The sequence below is a fragment of the Lissotriton helveticus genome, chromosome 3_1, assembly GCF_964261635.1.
Source record: "Lissotriton helveticus chromosome 3_1, aLisHel1.1, whole genome shotgun sequence".
Taxonomy (NCBI): domain Eukaryota; kingdom Metazoa; phylum Chordata; class Amphibia; order Caudata; family Salamandridae; genus Lissotriton; species Lissotriton helveticus.
In genome coordinates this window covers 410,228,668-410,246,516 of record NC_136061.1, presented here as the reverse complement: position 1 = coordinate 410,246,516, position 17,849 = coordinate 410,228,668, and the positions used below count along the sequence as shown (strand labels likewise).

Here is a 17,849-nt window from a genome sequence, read left to right as displayed (position 1 = left end):
CTCAATTCACTTCTTTCCATGTGTTGTATGTGGTATTTCTATAGTAGGAACCCAGCCAAAAGGCAGCAGAGTGCTGGAACCTTGTGATAAACATGCAGTACACATTGATATTGTATATGCAATTATTGTAGGAAGCATAGCTACAACTCTGCCAGCATGCAGTCACCATGAATCCCAAGAGATAACTGCTTCTCAATTGAACCTATGTACAGACATTGGTAAATATTCTACTTATCTAAGAAAAAGCATTAGCCTCCCACAGAATGACCTCACACTGCACAGGAAAGCACTGTTGTGTATAGCATGCAAAATGTGCTTGCAGATGCCACTGTTCATACTGCACACAGTTCCTGCACACAACTTGTGGGCCCAAATACATAAAACAAAATTACACATAGAGATATAAAAGGGTCCCGCAACCAGGTTTTGGATGAATGGGGGAGGAGAGAAGCATTTACAATGCTGCTATAACATCGCAGTGCTTTACAATGCGGTTGTTACAACAACTGCGTTGTTAGTACACAATACCTTTACATCGCAAGTCATTAGAACGAATTGCTGTAGAGGGTGCTAAGGTATTGTATATGAAATCCAACACCTTCCCTGCTGTTGCGCAAACTGGAGTAGGAATAGTAAATAATACTATTCCTAAGTCCAGCGCGCCCCCTACAGCAAGTCGTTCGAATGACTTGCGATGTACGATGTAAAGGTATCGCGTTCTAACAGCGCGCTTGTTGTAATGACCGCGTTATAATAGAACACAATGTAATAGCATGCGTAGTAACATTCTATATTTCAATGGGGTGATATCTCAGCTATTAGAGATAATGCAGGCCACCAACAGAGATGCCTATTATTGCCACTGCTGTTCGTCCTGGCGATTGGATCTCTTGCATGTGTTATACGTGAGTACCATTTGCAAAGGGACCTATGGGTTTCTGGGAAGCTTATTGTGCTCTCCCTATGCTAATGATATCTTTCTTTACGTGGAATATCCAGAGGTCAAGCTATCCCCCATTTTGTGTGAGGTACTTCGTTTAGGGGAATTTCCAGGGTTTGACTCAATAGGAATAAGATCCTGATCTTCCCATTCACAGCAATCACAATAGGGGATGGAGTTCCGTCGGCAAGGAAGGGGAGCATTTGGTCAAATATTTGGGATTAAAAGTGCATTGGGATACAAATGTTCTATTACAAGATAACTATAGGGCGGCATATGTTAACGTGTGAAACTTGCAGAGTGGTGACTAAAACGAACCTTCTTCCTGGCTGGGGGTTATGCCCATATAAAAATGGAGGTTCTCCATATGTAATTGTATCCATTTATCAAAATACCTGTTGCCTAGTTTTAAATCTACCTCATGCCTCTTTATTCCAACACCTTCCACTCCCTAGCTACGTAGCATGTTCTTTTAATCTCTGCCTCCTACCCTTGTCACCATGTTCGTATATTTATATTCCTCCTTCTTTCATCTTCCTTTCTTTCTATTGCTCTGGGACAAATATGACCATAAAAGATAAGTCCAAGTCCCCAAAAATAAGTGCCAGTTCTCTCCACCTGCACAAATTAGGCACTGGTGACGATGCCCTTTTTGCTTTTTTGGGGGGGCTAAATGATATTTTAATGTATGTTATTAGGATTTCATTGTGCTGTATTTTGAGGTACCTTGATGCAAATCAGTAGAATCACATATTGTGTCTTCGTCTTTACACGCTGTGGATAGCTTGCCTTTTTTATTTCATCTGTTTTTTATGCTTTTCTGATTTTTGGTGATGATTATTTTTGGAAAGATTCGGATATGACTTCACATCTTGCTCAAAAGGACCCTTTAACTTTGGCTTTCCTTATGCTCTGACATCAAGTCCCTATTATGAAATGTAGAATGTCCTTTAGCACCTATAGGAAAAGAAAGAAAAGTGTTTGAGCAAATTTTCTTTGTTTGAACTGCAGACTTTGGTGTTTTGGAGACAAGAAAATTGACCAGAAGCAACATCTCAACACTTAAACTGCTACTTGTTCATTAAACGCTTTCCACCCTCTTTATGTGCATCAGGTCTACGTCAGAGCAATGGCAGATTACTGCCCTCAACAGGACCCTTCTATCCCATGTGCAGATGCTGGCCTGCCCTTCAAGAAGGGGGACATCCTGCAAATTGTTGACCAGAATGACGCCTTATGGTGGCAGGCCAGAAAGGTTTCCGACTTCAGCGTCTGTGCGGGGCTTATACCATCAAACCACCTCCTAAAGAGGTAAGAACATTCGTCCATGCCATCGCTCGGCTTTGCAACCGATCACTACATTCCCTCTTATACACCATTGGTTGCCAGTGTCATCTTAAGGGTTATTGGCGCCCTGAGCAAGACATATTTTGAGGGACTCTGTTCAGAAGAACTAGGAATTGTATTACGTTGTTCTCACGATTTTAAGTCCAGTACACATGAAACAGGATAACACAAAAGCAGTTGAAATCTGTCTTGTTCAGTACCCCAAAAACCTTAAGATCAAACTGGGTAAAGATGTTGTGATAGAGAAATAGAAGAGGTGTGATAGGAAGTTTACCTTACCTGGGCAATTGCCTACTTCGCCCATGCCTTAAAACGTCTCTGTTGGTTGCAAGTCAAGGCTTGTTTTCCAGGAATCAGAACACTGGAATGCCTACACGTCTGTGGTCAGCTTCTAGGGTCAGTATTTCATTGCCTGTTGATTGTGTGAGATGAAACACATGACCTGTTGATGCGATGCAGTGAGTTGAAATGGAGGCTTCAATTCATTTCATGGACATCCTGCCACTGCAGTAGGGGGAAAGACCAGTGGATTTTGTTATTTCGATCCTGAATATTGTTGACATTTATCAACCAGTAGCAGGAAGCATGAACTATTAGGGACAGTTTAGATTTATAAAAAAACAAACTTAGCCCCAGGATGCAAACTACCGGAAAAGGTGGCTGTGGAATAGATGTAGATGGTTGAAAATACATATTGACACCTGGTATATGACCAGTGGACAACAACAGGCTTAGGGGTTAGAAGAATACTTAATAATAATTGAATGTTTACTTGTTTGTGAAATTGTGTGGACGATACACTGGTGTTGATTAGGTCACGACATTCCAAATTAAGGTGCCCCATGAAGACAGGATTTAGCAGCTGTGAATATTCGTATAAACCCAAGCAACATGGGGCAGGCCACAGATTGTCTGGAAAGGTTTGACTTTAAATAATATTTAATGAGCGGACTTGCATTGTGAAGAGGTCTGGAAATTGATCTACTGAGCTATAAGGAGCACCCCCAGTTTGGTCTAACATGGTAAGTGCATTAAAGGATATTGCCCATTGAGGTAGCTGAGGTACAGGATGTTACAGTAGCCGAGATGTGAGAGGGCATTTAGTGGCTACTACAGCAGAGGAAAATACAATGTAGTAGTGGAAAGGTTTTGCTGAAAGAGCAGAGTTTTAAAAATATGTAGTTTGTGTGATTGGACGTTTTGTGTACAAAACAGTGATTTTGATCAAATGTTACTGATGTGAAATATGCAACTAAGATGACAGTCAAAAGGGATTTTGTGAAGGACTGGTGAGAAACATGACTTATTAATGTTTGCAATGCACATTTAACTCAAATGAACAACTGTGTGATTACTGAAATTGTTTTAAACCAAAATCAATAAAAAAGAATTGAAAGATAATTTGGAGACTTGTTCGATGCCCCTGCCTCTAGTGATGTGAGCTGAAATAAGGCTTTGCTTTTTAATGAAGTATGGAAATAGGAAATGGGATAGTGCCAATATCCTTTTGCTAGTTGACTCTAATGAAATCCCTTGCTGTTTAATGTCCAACTAATAACCCTGTGCAACAGGCATTGCCTTTTCCAAAAGGGTATTCTGCATTCCTATCCATTCCTAACACATGACCTAACCCATGAGCCAGAATCCCTGACGTACAGTCTGTGCACTATGCTCTAATTCATTAGACAAGACTTTATAGTAAAGATCCATGTTGATTAAGGGTCATAGTTGTAAGCACAATCCCACCAAAGGAACAAAACTACAAGATTTTGGGGTGCACGTGCGCGCAGGCGGGCATGTTTCTCTTCTATTCTGGTGTCAGCTTTGGTGAAACCACCAGCGGAGCTGCACATTGCATGGCTATCGGGAAAACTAGACATTTATTTCAAATGAGGAAACTCTTCTCATATGACACTTCCCTCCCGTACAAACTCGAATTAAGACTGCACCAGTAAAAGAGCTGATAGTCATTCCCATGTACACTTACGACACTGTATGGTAAGCCAAAGATAAGGTCTCACTCTCCGAGGCTCATTCAGCCTGCGCCATTGTGCACCTGCTGCTAGTAATGCATAACATGGGATGTGTATCCTGGCATGCAGAATTACAGACCCTGTGTTTTCCTTTTGTCATTGCCCAGTCTGTGCCTAAAAACGTCTTCATGAAATAACTTTAATGACGGGAAATTGCACCTGGCTGGCAACGCGTTCTGTACTTTTCATAATGATTAAACAGTATCCACACTTATTATGGGTGTGAAAGATTTCTATTTTGATGAACTTTTACTGTATAACTGTATGGCTCCATCGCTGCTTGACCTGGTTTAACAAGCGTGTGGGCGTAAATCGAATCAACTCACACCTGTGAAACTGTTGCACCTCTAATGTATGGCTCGTGCACAATGTTTAACAAGTAGCATTGGATCTTTGTGTTACATCCTTGTGAGAATTTCTCACTTGCTATTTGATACAGTTTTACTTTTAGAATAATAGTGAATCTTTCTGCAACTAAATACTACTTGGGTGGAAGTTATCCCTTTGAGTGATCTGGACCTTCCCCCCTACTCTCTGATGACCAGTACACATCGTGTCTTTTTCACTCATTAGCATCCGGTGCAGTCCAATCATTCTTAACTCTTTGCCAGCCCGACATGTACGTCGTTTGCCTATGTCAGGCAAATGGCGCCATTGCCTCAATGCTGGCAAAAATAGGGCGGCCAGGTGGGTCAACTGGACACTACTTATTTCAGGGTCCACCTCTCAATTTGAAACTTTAAAACTGCGAAAGGGAGATTAACTCACTTTGGCCTAGATGTATCAAGCCTTTTGCGAATCGCAAAGGCCGAAATTCGCAGAATTTTGGCCTTTGCGAGTCGCAAACGGTCTTTTTGCATGTTTTGGCATGCATCAAAAATTCGCAAATAAGGTATCGCAAAAATGTGCGATTCCTTATTTTGCCATAGCATTTAAGGAATCGCAAATTTGCGATTCCTTAAATGCTATGTATGTAGCATTTTTAAATTGCGAATTGTGATTAAGAAATCGCAAATTAACACCACATTGTAGTTGATGTCATAGGGCATGTATGTGCGCCATATGCATACACATGTACATTTCAGGGGTGCAGCAGGGTGTCTTTGAGACACCCCTGCACCCTTGAAATAATTCTCAAATTGCGATTAGCAAATTGCGAATTCGCAATTTGAGAATTATTTCGCAATCATTCCTGTGGGCCTCCTGGCCCATAGGAATGCATTGGAAATTATTCCTTAATTGAGAATTCGCAAAATGCGAATTCGCAATTAAGGAACACTAAGAAATCGCTAAAAAAAGCGATTTTCTACATACATTCCATTTTGCGATTTCTAAATAGCGTTTTGCTAAAAATCGCTATTTAGAAATCGCAAATTGAAATCTTGATACATCTACCCCTTTGTGCTGGCAGCCTCTCTCTGACTTCACATGTACGCTTCTCTCCTATTGTCAGAGCATTCTCGTCAGCTCGGTGCCATGTCCAGTATTCCAGTGATGACGTAGGGAGGCGTCAACTCTGGCTGGGACTGAAGCATGCAGAACTAATGAACCATATATCAATGCCTTACAGATAAACTGCTAAACACTGGAAAATGCTCTCTCAACACAGTGATTATAAACTTCACGATGGCGACATGCACACTGGTTTTCTGCAGTGGGTCAAAACTATGCCAGCGTCAGCAAGGAGTGAGATCTTTTGCACAGAGGTATGACTGTGACCCCTGTCGAGAAGCCGTTCCAAACGCCCTATAACTTGTATCGCTTGGTTTAGAGGCACCTCGAGATTTTCTGTTGTGTGAATAGTACACATCTATGAGTGAATAAACAGGGCCTTGTTTTTTTGAGGTGCATATCTCACCCAAACAATGTCCACATTTCTTATTGTATATGCCATTTTAATACACGTTATTATGAGAAGCATTTGACATGGTGTGATGAGCTAACAAGAACAGAAAACTGAAATGAAGTAAAATGTCATGTGTTAAAATGACATGTGGAGTGACCCTAAAAAAAATAATGCTGGCCATATGACTTTGACGTAGGTACCAAGCTTATATGACATATCACTGCTCAGCCCAGTTAAGGGATTATTGCTACAATTAAAATATGAGAATTAAACACTTTACACTTTAAAAGACTAAGGGGCGGATCTACAAGAAAGTGCCACAGCGTGGCACCGCAAGCCCTTTGGCTGCGCCACGCTGCGGCACTTTCTAGAGCACAGAAATGTGATATATTTACAAGAATATGTTGCATTCCTGGGCTCTCCCCAGCGCTGGCGCACAAACAGCTGCCAAGCGCCGGCGCAGGCACCCTTGCACCATGGTGCAAGGATGCCTGCGCCATGGGGAGATTGTTTTTGTGCAGGAAGGGGCACCTCCCTGCACAAAAACAATCACTAAAGGCTTTTCCCTCTTTCAATGCGTGCTGTAGAATGCAGCACGCATTGAAAGAGGAAAAAACGAGGAGAAATGAAAACATTTCTCCTCGTTGCGCTTCTAGGGTGGCGTAGCATTCTGACGCATCTCCAGATTTAGGATTTCTCGTGGATCTGGAGATGTGTTTTGTTCCATGGGTGTTGCATGGGAACACCCACAGCAACACCCATGGAACGCCCCTTCAACACAAAGTGCTGCGTGTGAATGGGCTGTATTTACAAGGAGAGGAAAAGTCATGCAGGGTGGCTTTTCCTCTCCTTGTAAATATGGGGGAGCTCCCTGCGCCCCAGTACGTCACGAAAAGTGACGTACAGGGGCCTTGTAAATCTACCCCTAAATGTGGGCATGCTTGGAACGAGTGCAATCGGGAGAATTTAATGGCAGTCACTGCCTCTTAGGCCAGGTGGGAGAGTGGCGACTCTGCCCTTTCCTACAGTTCTTTCAGAGGTGATGAATGCCCTTGTTGGCCACTGGATCAACACATTCACAGTGATTAATGTTTATTCGGAAGGTGCGTTTTTGGGATGTTCCTGAAAATATGTGCAGAGGGCTCCAAGAGGAGACACCAGCTGCCACATTTTTGATATCTCGTACATTAAAGTACGAACATAAAAATGTATGCAGATTACCTTTTTATAATCATTTGCATTTTGCAGAAAACAGCGTGAATTTTGGTGGTCACAGCCTTTCCAGCCCCATGCCAGCCTGAAGTCAACAATATGTAAGTGACTGAATTAAAGGGTTTACTGTCTAACCTTTATGATCCTTCCCTTAAAGGTAAAATCACAAGACTGTTTTATCATTGGCCTGGTCGTTCATTGCTTGGAATCAAAAGTTTAGTTTGAGCAATGAGGATTGTGTAGGGAATAAGTGTTAAAGGACAGCTTCCTTCAGGGATGGGTGGTTGTTTGTGTTTGATGCAGCCTTGTGATCAGTATACATGCCTCAACAGACAGTTACTAGTTTACGACGTCTTTCACCTCCTCACACCTTGTCAATTAAGGTCTAGAATCGGTAGCTAGAAGTCTGTGTGTGAAAATGTGTATACATATTTAGTTGCCATTGGGAAAGTGCAAACATCACATCAAGTCACTTTTCAGTTGCCATCCTGGATTGAAGAGTAGCCAAGGATTGACTCAACGTGGTGTTTGCATCACCCAGTCCTCCTGGACTTGAGGTGTTGGATGACCCTGCCTCTAGTGAGGTGAGCTGAAATAAGGCTGTGCTTTTTAATGAAGTAATGAAAAAGGATTATTTAAATAGGAATAGGAAACGGGTGTGAGAGGCTGAGACTTCTGTGGAGATCTTCACCCTTTTGTGCTTTCTAGCGATAGTTTTACAGAAGCAGAAAACTGGTACAAGGGACTACAGGCAAATTAATTCGGTGCACAAAAATGTTCACTGAACTCTTGCACCTTAATGCGCAGTTATCCAGGACCAACTGCAACAAATAAAAAAGGTTTTGCCAAATTCATTACTACTTAAGTTCTCAAAAAAGGAATAGCTAGTATGAATAATGTTGGAGAATTCACCAACCAGGAGCTTCTGAGCAAACCCTCAGAGTGGCTGATGGCTCCACACAGGAGTTTCAGATAGACGGAATGTGAGCCAGGATGGTATTAGGTTGTAGACATGAGCCCAGGACAGCGTGAAATGGATAGGTAGATAGAGGGATAGACAGGGAGAATGAAATACAAAAATATGAGTTTTGATCACTTTTTTGAACCAGCCTCCCCATACTCTTAGGTTACAAAGCATAAACGTTTTAAAGTCTACTTTCTTAGATGTTATTGAACAAACCATCAGAAAAAGAGCTCTCTGGGACATCAGAAGCACATGGGTATGAATGACAACCTCCTAGCAGACAATTTTTGGTGGCTCAAAAAATTGTATCAAACCAGTGGGTTTAGAGTTTTTTCACTGGGCTAGCAAGTTATCAAACTCCTTGCATGGAACGATACACAGACAAACATGCATATAGGTAGGCGCATGAACTGTCGATAGACAAACAGATAGCTGGAATAAAGCAGAGGTGCTGGGACTTCAAGGGATGATGTCTGGCTAGTAGAGTCCTCATCCAGTTTTGACCACACATGAAATGAAAGTATTAAGCTAAAGAAGAAAGGAGGGGTCTCATTTCAATTAGTGGTGCTTTCCGTCTGGCCACATTGATATCCTAAAATAATTTTAGAACACACTTTCTTGAGAAATATACCATGGTGAGACAGATATTTTAGGAGCTTTCTCCAATGTACTCCATTAACTTATATGTTGTTGGCTATCTCTAAAATCCAAACCTCTGCATTTTATTTTTACTTGCTTCTTTCGGTTGGTTGTGTGGCAGTGACTACTGTAGAAGAAGGTAAGGAATTGTGTGTAGTTTATTTGCAGTTTAAAAACTCAATATCTTAGTTAGTATGTATTGTTGGTGATTTTCATAGTGCCACGTGTCACATTGATGCCATTTTGAGAACGCTCGATAAAGCATGAAAACAAGTAAATGAAAGCAAAACAAAAGCCTGACATGAGGATATTACATATGGCCTTATTTGGAGTTTGGTGGATGGGTGACTCCGTCTCAAACGTGACAGAAATACCAGCTCCCATATTCCAAATGCATTTTATTCGGTGGTGCTTGTAATAAGGTGGACATAAAAAAGGTACCGCTGCCCTGCTTGAACTGTTTACTGACGCATTTTTAAAATTATTTGATCCTGTGATGTTCACTAAAACTAAAATGATGCTCTGTTTTTAAAAACTGAATTGGGAAACTCACCGCGCTGTAGTTTGCCGCGATACCGGCTTGACCCACTTCCTGTTGTAAACTCCTACCCAGAGCGCCAAACAGAGAGGAGGGGAGGAGGTAAGGCTGACTACGGCTATTAATGCCCGTAGCAGCGGGGGAGGGGTCACTCTAAGAAAGGTGCCGCTGCCCTGCTTGACCTGTTTACTGCCGCCTTTTTAAAATTATTTGATTCTGTGATATTCGCTAAAATTAAAATTATGCACCGTTTCAAAAAACTGTATTGGGAAACTCACCGTTTGCTGCGATACCGGCCCAACCCACTTCCTGGTGGAAACGCCTACCCAGAGCGCCAATCAGAGAAGTAGGGGAGGAGCTAAGGCTGACTACGGCTTTTAATGCGGGTAGCAGTGCGGGAGCGCAGGGGACGCGCCGGTGGCGTGCCGAATGTAAGCCCGTCTGCGCCCGTCTGCGGCCAACCGGGGCAAGGGGCAAATCTCTATGCCGAAATCATAACTTATTCTGCTATCGAACTAAAAATGCTACACTCTAACAAGCTAGCTGTTAACCCTCTTACGCATGCTAGCATGGCCCGGAACAGGATAATGGAAAGAAGATCCTCCTTTCCCGAAATCTGTCTCCCTGCCCATCCGGTAAGAGGCACCGATCTCCAGGATAGAAACAAAAAAAAAAGACCATCAGTTACCTATCTGCACACCTGTTCTATGGTTAAACACCAGCTGGACATACATCACCTATTGGAGACTGAGAAACCAGATATTCTACTGTTAATAGAAACCTGGCTATCACAGGATTCCTCCCCTGACATTCTAGCAGCCCTACCTTGTGACTTCTATATCCTCCAAGCCAACCACCCTCAGGGGAAAATGGGGGAGGGGAGTAGCAGCTTAAATACACCAGGATTTTAAATTCACAGCACTAACGTCACTCGACTTACCACTAGTAGACAGGGCCGGACTGGGAACCAAAACTGGCACTGGCAAAGTGCTCGGCCGGCCCCTGGGGGGAAAATTAAGGGATGCAACCGAGCTCTTTGCCGGGCCGGTTTTCGGCCGATTTTGCAGCTATGCTGCAAAAACCGCCCTGTAACAAAACCGGCCCCCACCCTTGCGGTGCGACGGGGGATTGCCCGGTGCCCGCAACGGCCAATCTTTCCCTGCTAGTAACCAACCTAGTGATTAAACTAGAATCTCATTTTGCACCTTTAGTCTGCGTCCTACTCTATAGACCACACCAGAGCATGCCACAGTTCCCACAGTCTTTGAGCAAACAGATGTCACATTTAATAACAATGAACAAGGGTCCTAAGGATAGATCAGCAGAATACACAATAAAATTATAGACCAGAATCAGTACTATAATCAATATTCTCCACCCAGCCGGGTGAGAAAGTTTTAATTTATGATCAATAAGATATCAATTGACCTCAGGGAGGTCACACATACAAATTTAGATAGGGCACAATCCTGTACCTAACCCAACATGAAAAAACAAACAGTGAGAGAATTAGACAGGTAGACACACTCGGAGAGGGGCTCGGGCTCGGAGGACCAGGGCACGGGCTCGGACACTGAACTTTCGGAGCTGGGAGGAGCCAGAGGCCCGAAGGTCACGCCACAGACATCGGGAGAAATTATCGAGAGCTGAATCCTCCGCAAGGTACCTGGTTGAGTAGCGGGGGCTTGCTGCAGTTACTGAGAACTTCGGAGCAGACCGCTGTAAGACTGAAATGTTCTGGGACTTGCAGGGCATGGTAGGGCGGGGGGCTAGGAAACAGCACCTAAGGGTTCCGGAGGCTAGCGTGCGCACCCCGAGGCCCAAAAGGCCGACGTAGCTCTGACTACGTATTAGAGAATTTGAGAGCACGTTGCTCAATTGTTTGGATGTGTGCGACTCCTTTGAAGTTAAGTCCTGTTCTGGGGGTGGGGGGGCCTGGAGAGGTTGGGGTTACTCTAGGAGCAGCTTGGGGAGGGAGGGTCAGGGGACGGTTGGGGAAGGGAGGGAACGGGGTCATGTCTGTGATCGTGATGCAAACGGCTGGAGGTCCTCTTTATCTCCATTGGGACAATGGCTAATGCGGGTCCTTTGAAATGTGTGTCCTGGAATGTGCGGGGCTTGAATACAATGGCGAGAAGGCACAAAATCCATTCATACCTGGTACGCAGAGCCATTCATACCTGGTACGCAGAGGGGTGCATATAGCGTTCCTGCAGGAGACCCATTTAACCAACAAAGAGGGAATTGCGCTCCAGCGTAGGTGGAGGGGCCACTTATTCTATACTGCGTACTCTGCATTTGCTAGGGGGGTGCTAATCTGGGTTAGAGCGGGAGTCCCCCTCCAGGTGACTAAGCATACAGAAGACCCGGACGGGAGGTATGTGGCGGTCGAGGGACTACTTAGAGGCCGACACATAGTGCTCTGCAGCATTTACGCACCAAATGTGGACCAAGCAACATACTTTACGGGACTTTCCAAAGTGCTAGCCAGCTACTTCACAGGTCCTGTACTGATGGGAGGGGACTTCAACTCCGTAGCAGATGTTACCCTAGATAGATCGCACCCACCACTTCACCCTTCCCCTGCACACCGATTAGCGAAGTGCAGGTCTGAATGGCAGAGCACATGGGACCTAACCGACTGATAGCGCGCACAACACCCCACTGAGCGGGATTACTCATTCTACTCTAGTCTACACGACTTGCACGTACGCCTAGATTCCTTTTTGTGCTCCCCTGCAGTATTTACTGTGGTGGCTCGGACTGAATATTTGACACGCACGTTGTCTGACCACAATCCGCTCCTCCTGACGCTGGATTGGATGACTGAACCTCCTAAAATCCCGACGTGGTGACTGCGGCCGGACACACTGGATGACCCGCCCTTCCGCACCGAGCTGGGGGAGCGGATCACCCAGTATTTCGCGGAGAACGAGGGCACCGCCTCGTCCAGAGCTGCAGAGTGGGATGCATTTAATATAGTGGTGAGGGGTCACTGCATTGGGAAATACGCGGGAGTACGCAAGTCGCTAGTGGTTGACCTAGAAAAGGCTGAGCGCACGCTAAGAGAAGTGGAACTGGAACGACCCAATCGCCCTGAATTGCAGGAGAAAGTCAGTGGGGCGCGGGAAGCGGTAGCGGTGGAGCGCCTTCGTAGCTTCGATTATAAAACGTACTTAACGAGGACTCTTGCCGAAGGAGACAAAACTGGGACACTCTTGGCCTGGCTAGCAAACCCCAATAGGACTAGTCAGCCAATTCTGGCTATACAGGGTAGTGGAGGTCGCACCCATACTACACAATCCGGAATGCTAGACTGTTTCAGGTCATACTACGAGAGATTGTATAGAACTGAGCTGAGCGACCACTCTGTGGCGCTGGACGCCTTTCTGGGCGACCTGCAGCTCCCGCACCTGGAGCAAGAACAGGCTGACACCTTGGGAGGCCCGATTGACTTAGCTGAAATAAGGGGAGCAGTGAAGCGAATGGCGCGTAATAAAACACCGGGGATGGATGGGTTGCCCGTTGAGTTCTACGGGAGATACTTAGACCAACTAGCCCCGAGACTCCAGGTAATTTATAACGAGGCCAAGGAGGTAGGCAGACTCCCCCGATCGATGAGCGAGGCCATAATGATTCCTTCATTGAAGCCACGTAGGGAGAGCACTGACCCTGCATCCTACAGACCATTGTCTATGCTGACGACTGACTACAAAATATTGAGTACGGTGCTGGCCACCAGGCTGATAACCCATATGCAAGACCTGGTCCATAAAGACCAATCGGGCTCCATTCCCACGAGAAACACCACACACAACATTCGTAGGATACTCAGGCTCGTGGACACTCCGCCCCTTGAGGCGAGACTCCCCCTGGTGTTGACGGTCGACATAGAGAAGGCCTTTGACAGCCTAGAATGGGATTACCTATACAGAGTGATGCTGGAATTTGGCCTAGGGGAGGGGTACATACGATGGACGAGGGTGCTCTACTCCTCGGCGAGAGCAAGAGTTAGGGTCGGATCGTGAGTGTCGGACCAATACGAAGTGACTCGGGGGACCAGACAGGGGTGCGCACTTTCTCCCCTGCTGTTTGCGCTTGCGGTGGAGCCTCTTGCGGCTAAGGCTAGGAAGGGAGATTATTACAACGGGCTTGTCCACGGAGGGGAACTCCATTACATCTCTTTATACGCGGACGACCTCCTCCTCTTTCTGGACAATGCAGAAGAGGCTGTAGAGGGTGCCGAGAGGCTGCTAGAGCGTTTTGGTAATGTGTCGGGGCTGCGGGTGAATTGGACAAAAACCTGTCTCTTCCCGCTGCGGAGGGGAGAGGAAAGCCCTTCACTCCGCCAGAACCTTCGCTGGGAACCCCATTGCCTGAGCTACCTGGGAGTGCATATCTACCACGAACCGGCGGATCTCTTAGACGGTAACGTGGGCCGCTGCTTCCGTGCATTGAGGAGTTGTATGTCCTTCTGGGCCACCCTGCCCCTTTCGACGGCGGGCCGCATTGCACTTCTGAAAATGGTGGCTCTGCCGCGACTATTGTATTTCTTCCGCACCCTTCCCGTGTGGATACCTGGAACGACCTTCAAACGGTTGAAATCAATGCTGGTGTCCTTTTTATGGGGAACGGGCAGACGCAGGATAGCACTGGCGACGCTGACCCGCCCTAAAGATGAGGGGGGCCTAGCTGTCCCGGATTTCGAGCTCTACTACTTAGCAGCTCAGTTGCAGTTCTTCACGCAGGAGGTGGCGAGAGTATATCGCGGCCCGGAACAGGGGATGGAGACCGGCACACCCCGCCATGTCCTAGCATATATCACTCTGCAACAAAAACTACTTTTACGGGGGCTCTCCCAGGAGGACCGGACCCTTCGATTGTGCTGGAATCGCTCGCACAAGCGAACCGGACCCAGTCACCCATATGCTCCAGAAATCCCGCTGGGCATGGTGACGGCACTCCCGCATGGCGGAGACTGGTCGGGTCTACATGTTTGGGAAGAGGCGGGACTGCAGATGATAGGTGACCTCTATGAGGACGGGGTGTTGTCCCCATACCAGGCCTTACAAGAACGGTACGATCTTCCGAGGGGGGACTACCTACTACATGCGGCAGTGGTGAGAGCCATACAGGCGCACTGGGGGGGGGCCTGTTGGAGCCTGCGACTTCGCTAGTGTGCCAATATACCATGATGGCGGCTGGAACATTCAAAGCCGTTACGTGCCTTTATCGCAGACTGCACACAGAAACCCTACTGCCACTTACAGCACTTAAGAATAAATGGGAAGCGGACCTGCACCTAGACATCCCAGACACGACATGGTCTCAGCTAGTGCGCAGAGCCAAGAAGGGCACTAGGAACGCGCGCTTCCAACGGATCCACCTCTATATCCTCCACAGAGCTTACCTCACCCCGAGTAAAATCACAGAGTACTTTCACGTACCAGACGCGGCATGCCCTAGATGCAACCAAATTGGAGCTGACCTAGTCCATATGTTAAGGGGTTGTCCCTGTTTGCAAGAGTATTGGACGGACATAGAGGAGACACTGAACGCAGTCACAGACAGGGAATTACATTATGACAGCGCAGTCACTCTTTTACATTGGTTCCCTCACACAAAGAGAAACAAACTGTCGAGTAAATTTATAGATATGGGCTTAATCATAGCGAAGAGAGAGCTGACCAAGGGGTAGAAAGCAAAGGTGGGGCCGACACATAGGAGGTGGCTGAATGAATTCCTGAAATGGGCGACTGCGGAGAGCACGATACGATACCAGATGGCTCGCCGTAGTTCAGATGATAAGGCGCATGATGCAGCAATGGCGTGGGAAGTGCTAGTGTAGGCACTAAGGGATAGCGCAATAATAGAAGAAGAGGGGGAGGAGGCTCAAAACGCGACAACCCCAGCAACGATGGTCACGTCCGCAGCACTTCCACAGGACGCACGCACGCAGTAAAACGCAATAGCTCCGTAGTCCCACGACTTAGGCACACAGGATTTCACCGAACACAGACGCATACACCGGGGGGGGGTGGGGGGGGAGGGAGGGCCAATGTTAGGTGTTCCTGCAGTAGACCAAGTATGTCTTTGGGCCGTCAGTGCGGCATAATACATTACACGAATAAAAGCAGAGGGCGGAGACCTTTGAATGTTGACAGTGGAGACGGGCTCGCCCCGAAGAGAGTACTTATTTGCGAATCTACGCCGCCCTGCCTCCGGGATGAGGGCTAAATGGCTGTGTCCACCACGACTAGAAAGCATCCGCTGACCGGAAACTCTGTACTGTATGATACTCAATGAAGCACTATATATTATCCATAACCCTGCAATTAATATTGTTTTGTAAAAAAAATAAATGGTTATGACCAATCCAGCGGTCACTCCCTGTGTATGGTCCGATCATCATTTCATCAAATTCGCTATTAATAATATCACCAGGCCCAAAACATCCTTACCTGATATTGGATCGGTTAGGAGCTGGAACACTATTGATGAAAGTCAATTTCTAGAGACACTGACTAACACAATGCCCATCAACCAATCCTCCATCAATCAGAGTGGGAAAGACCTATCGGACTGGCTTCAGACAGCTAGCAATAAACAGGCCTCACTTAGGAGAGTAGATCAAGCACGTCGCCATAAGGGCCAGAGATGGTTTTCCCCTGATTTAAAGAAATTAAAACTAGCTCTGCGTCTAGCGGAAAAGAGATGGAGAAGCAAATACCTGCCTGATGAAAAAAACATTTATTTAGCAGCACTCAGAAATTACAAACAAAACTATTCTGGCTACTAAAGCTGAATACTTCTCATCAAAAATTGTCACCTCCTCAAATCGATCAAAAGAAATCTTCTCGATAGTTAATGAACTATCTAACTCCAACATAGTGACACCAAATCCACACCTTCGCAAACACTATGTAATTCCCTAAACAACTTCTTCATTGATATTAAAGCAAGTATCCCCATATGCTCGAGCCATGCGTGTCCAACAATACCCAAGAACTCCCACATTCTAGAACAGATTCGATTAATAAGTCAAGAAATATTTTCTGACCTGTTGACAAAAATGAAATCTGGCTCTTCTAGGGATTGTTACCCCCCTTGGATTCTAAGGGAAGGCTTTACTGCTTTCCCGAGTCCAGCTATGTCCCTTTTAAAAGAGTCACTGTCCCAGGCTATGTACCTGACACCTTTAAGGAGGCTTATGTCTTCCTCCTCCTAAAGAAGCCAGGAGCGGACCCTAAAATCCTAACCAACTACCGCCCTATCTCATTGCTACCTTACCTGGCCAAATTACTCGTAGCCCATGTGGCCGAAAGTCTATCTGCCTTTTTGGAGCAGTCCGATTATCTAGATGCACCCCAAGCAGGTTCCAGCCCAGCTCACTCCACAGAGTCAGTTATACTGACAGTATTGGACACTCTTCGAGATAAGGCTGACAGGGGCTCTCTACAAGACCTGGTGCTGCTGGACCTTTCCGTGGTATTTGACACGGTCGACCACAATATCCTGGTCGATCATGTCAAGGATGCAGGAATTCAAGGCTCAGCCCTTGAATGGATTAGCTCCTTTTTAACAAACTGATTTCAGGCGGTCAGCCTAGGCCAATTCACGACCCCCAAGAAAAGAACTACATGCGACATTCCTCAGGGATCCTCACTTTCCCCTCATCTGTTCAACTTATATTTTCTCCCTCTGATCCACACACTGAAAGAAAGGAAAGTTCACACATTTAACTACGCGGACGACTTCCAACTAGTGTTCTCTATCAGTAACTCTCCTATATCCGTCCATGCATTCCAGACTAGTTAGTTAGTTAGTTTTTAAATTTATAATGCGCAACAGCTACCCAAAAAGGGTTTCCTGGCGCAAAAGACAAGTCAGGGCTTGGAGGAAAACAGAAAAGGCAGTTTATCTGTCGAATAGCCATGTTTTTAAAGACTTGCGAAACTGAGTATAGTTCATCTCGTTACAGAGTGCTGTGGGTAAAGAGTTCCAAGACGAGGGACCAAAGAAAGAGAAAGACCTACCGCCCATCCGGGCTAATTTTAATTTAGGGAAGACAAACCTACCTTGGGTGGCAGAGCGCAGATTTTGGGAAGGAAAGTAAGGACTGACCAAGGACTGAAGATATCGAGGAGCACAACAGGATTTGATTTTGTGCATATACCTCAGTGCCTTGAACTTTATTTGGTTTTCAAATTTAAGCCAATGCAGCTTGCGTCGGTAGGTCGAGATGATGGTGGTCTTAGGGACTGCACACAAAAGTCGGACAGCAGCATTTTGTACCATCTGTAGTCTATGGACTCCAGATTCGTTAGAGC

At 45.9% G+C, this 17,849-nt stretch overlaps 1 protein-coding gene across 1 annotated transcript in view; it reads left to right on the top strand.

Moving 5' to 3' along the window:
• Window positions 1-17,849, top strand: part of MPP4 (MAGUK p55 scaffold protein 4) — a 273,595-nt gene that overhangs the window by 117,208 nt on the left and 138,538 nt on the right. The window contains exons 9-11 of the mRNA XM_078683624.1: window positions 2,055-2,251; window positions 7,415-7,479; window positions 9,103-9,120. Of these exons, the coding sequence (XP_078539750.1) occupies window positions 2,055-2,251; window positions 7,415-7,479; window positions 9,103-9,120 (280 nt within the window). The remainder of the gene's footprint in view (window positions 1-2,054; window positions 2,252-7,414; window positions 7,480-9,102; window positions 9,121-17,849) is intronic.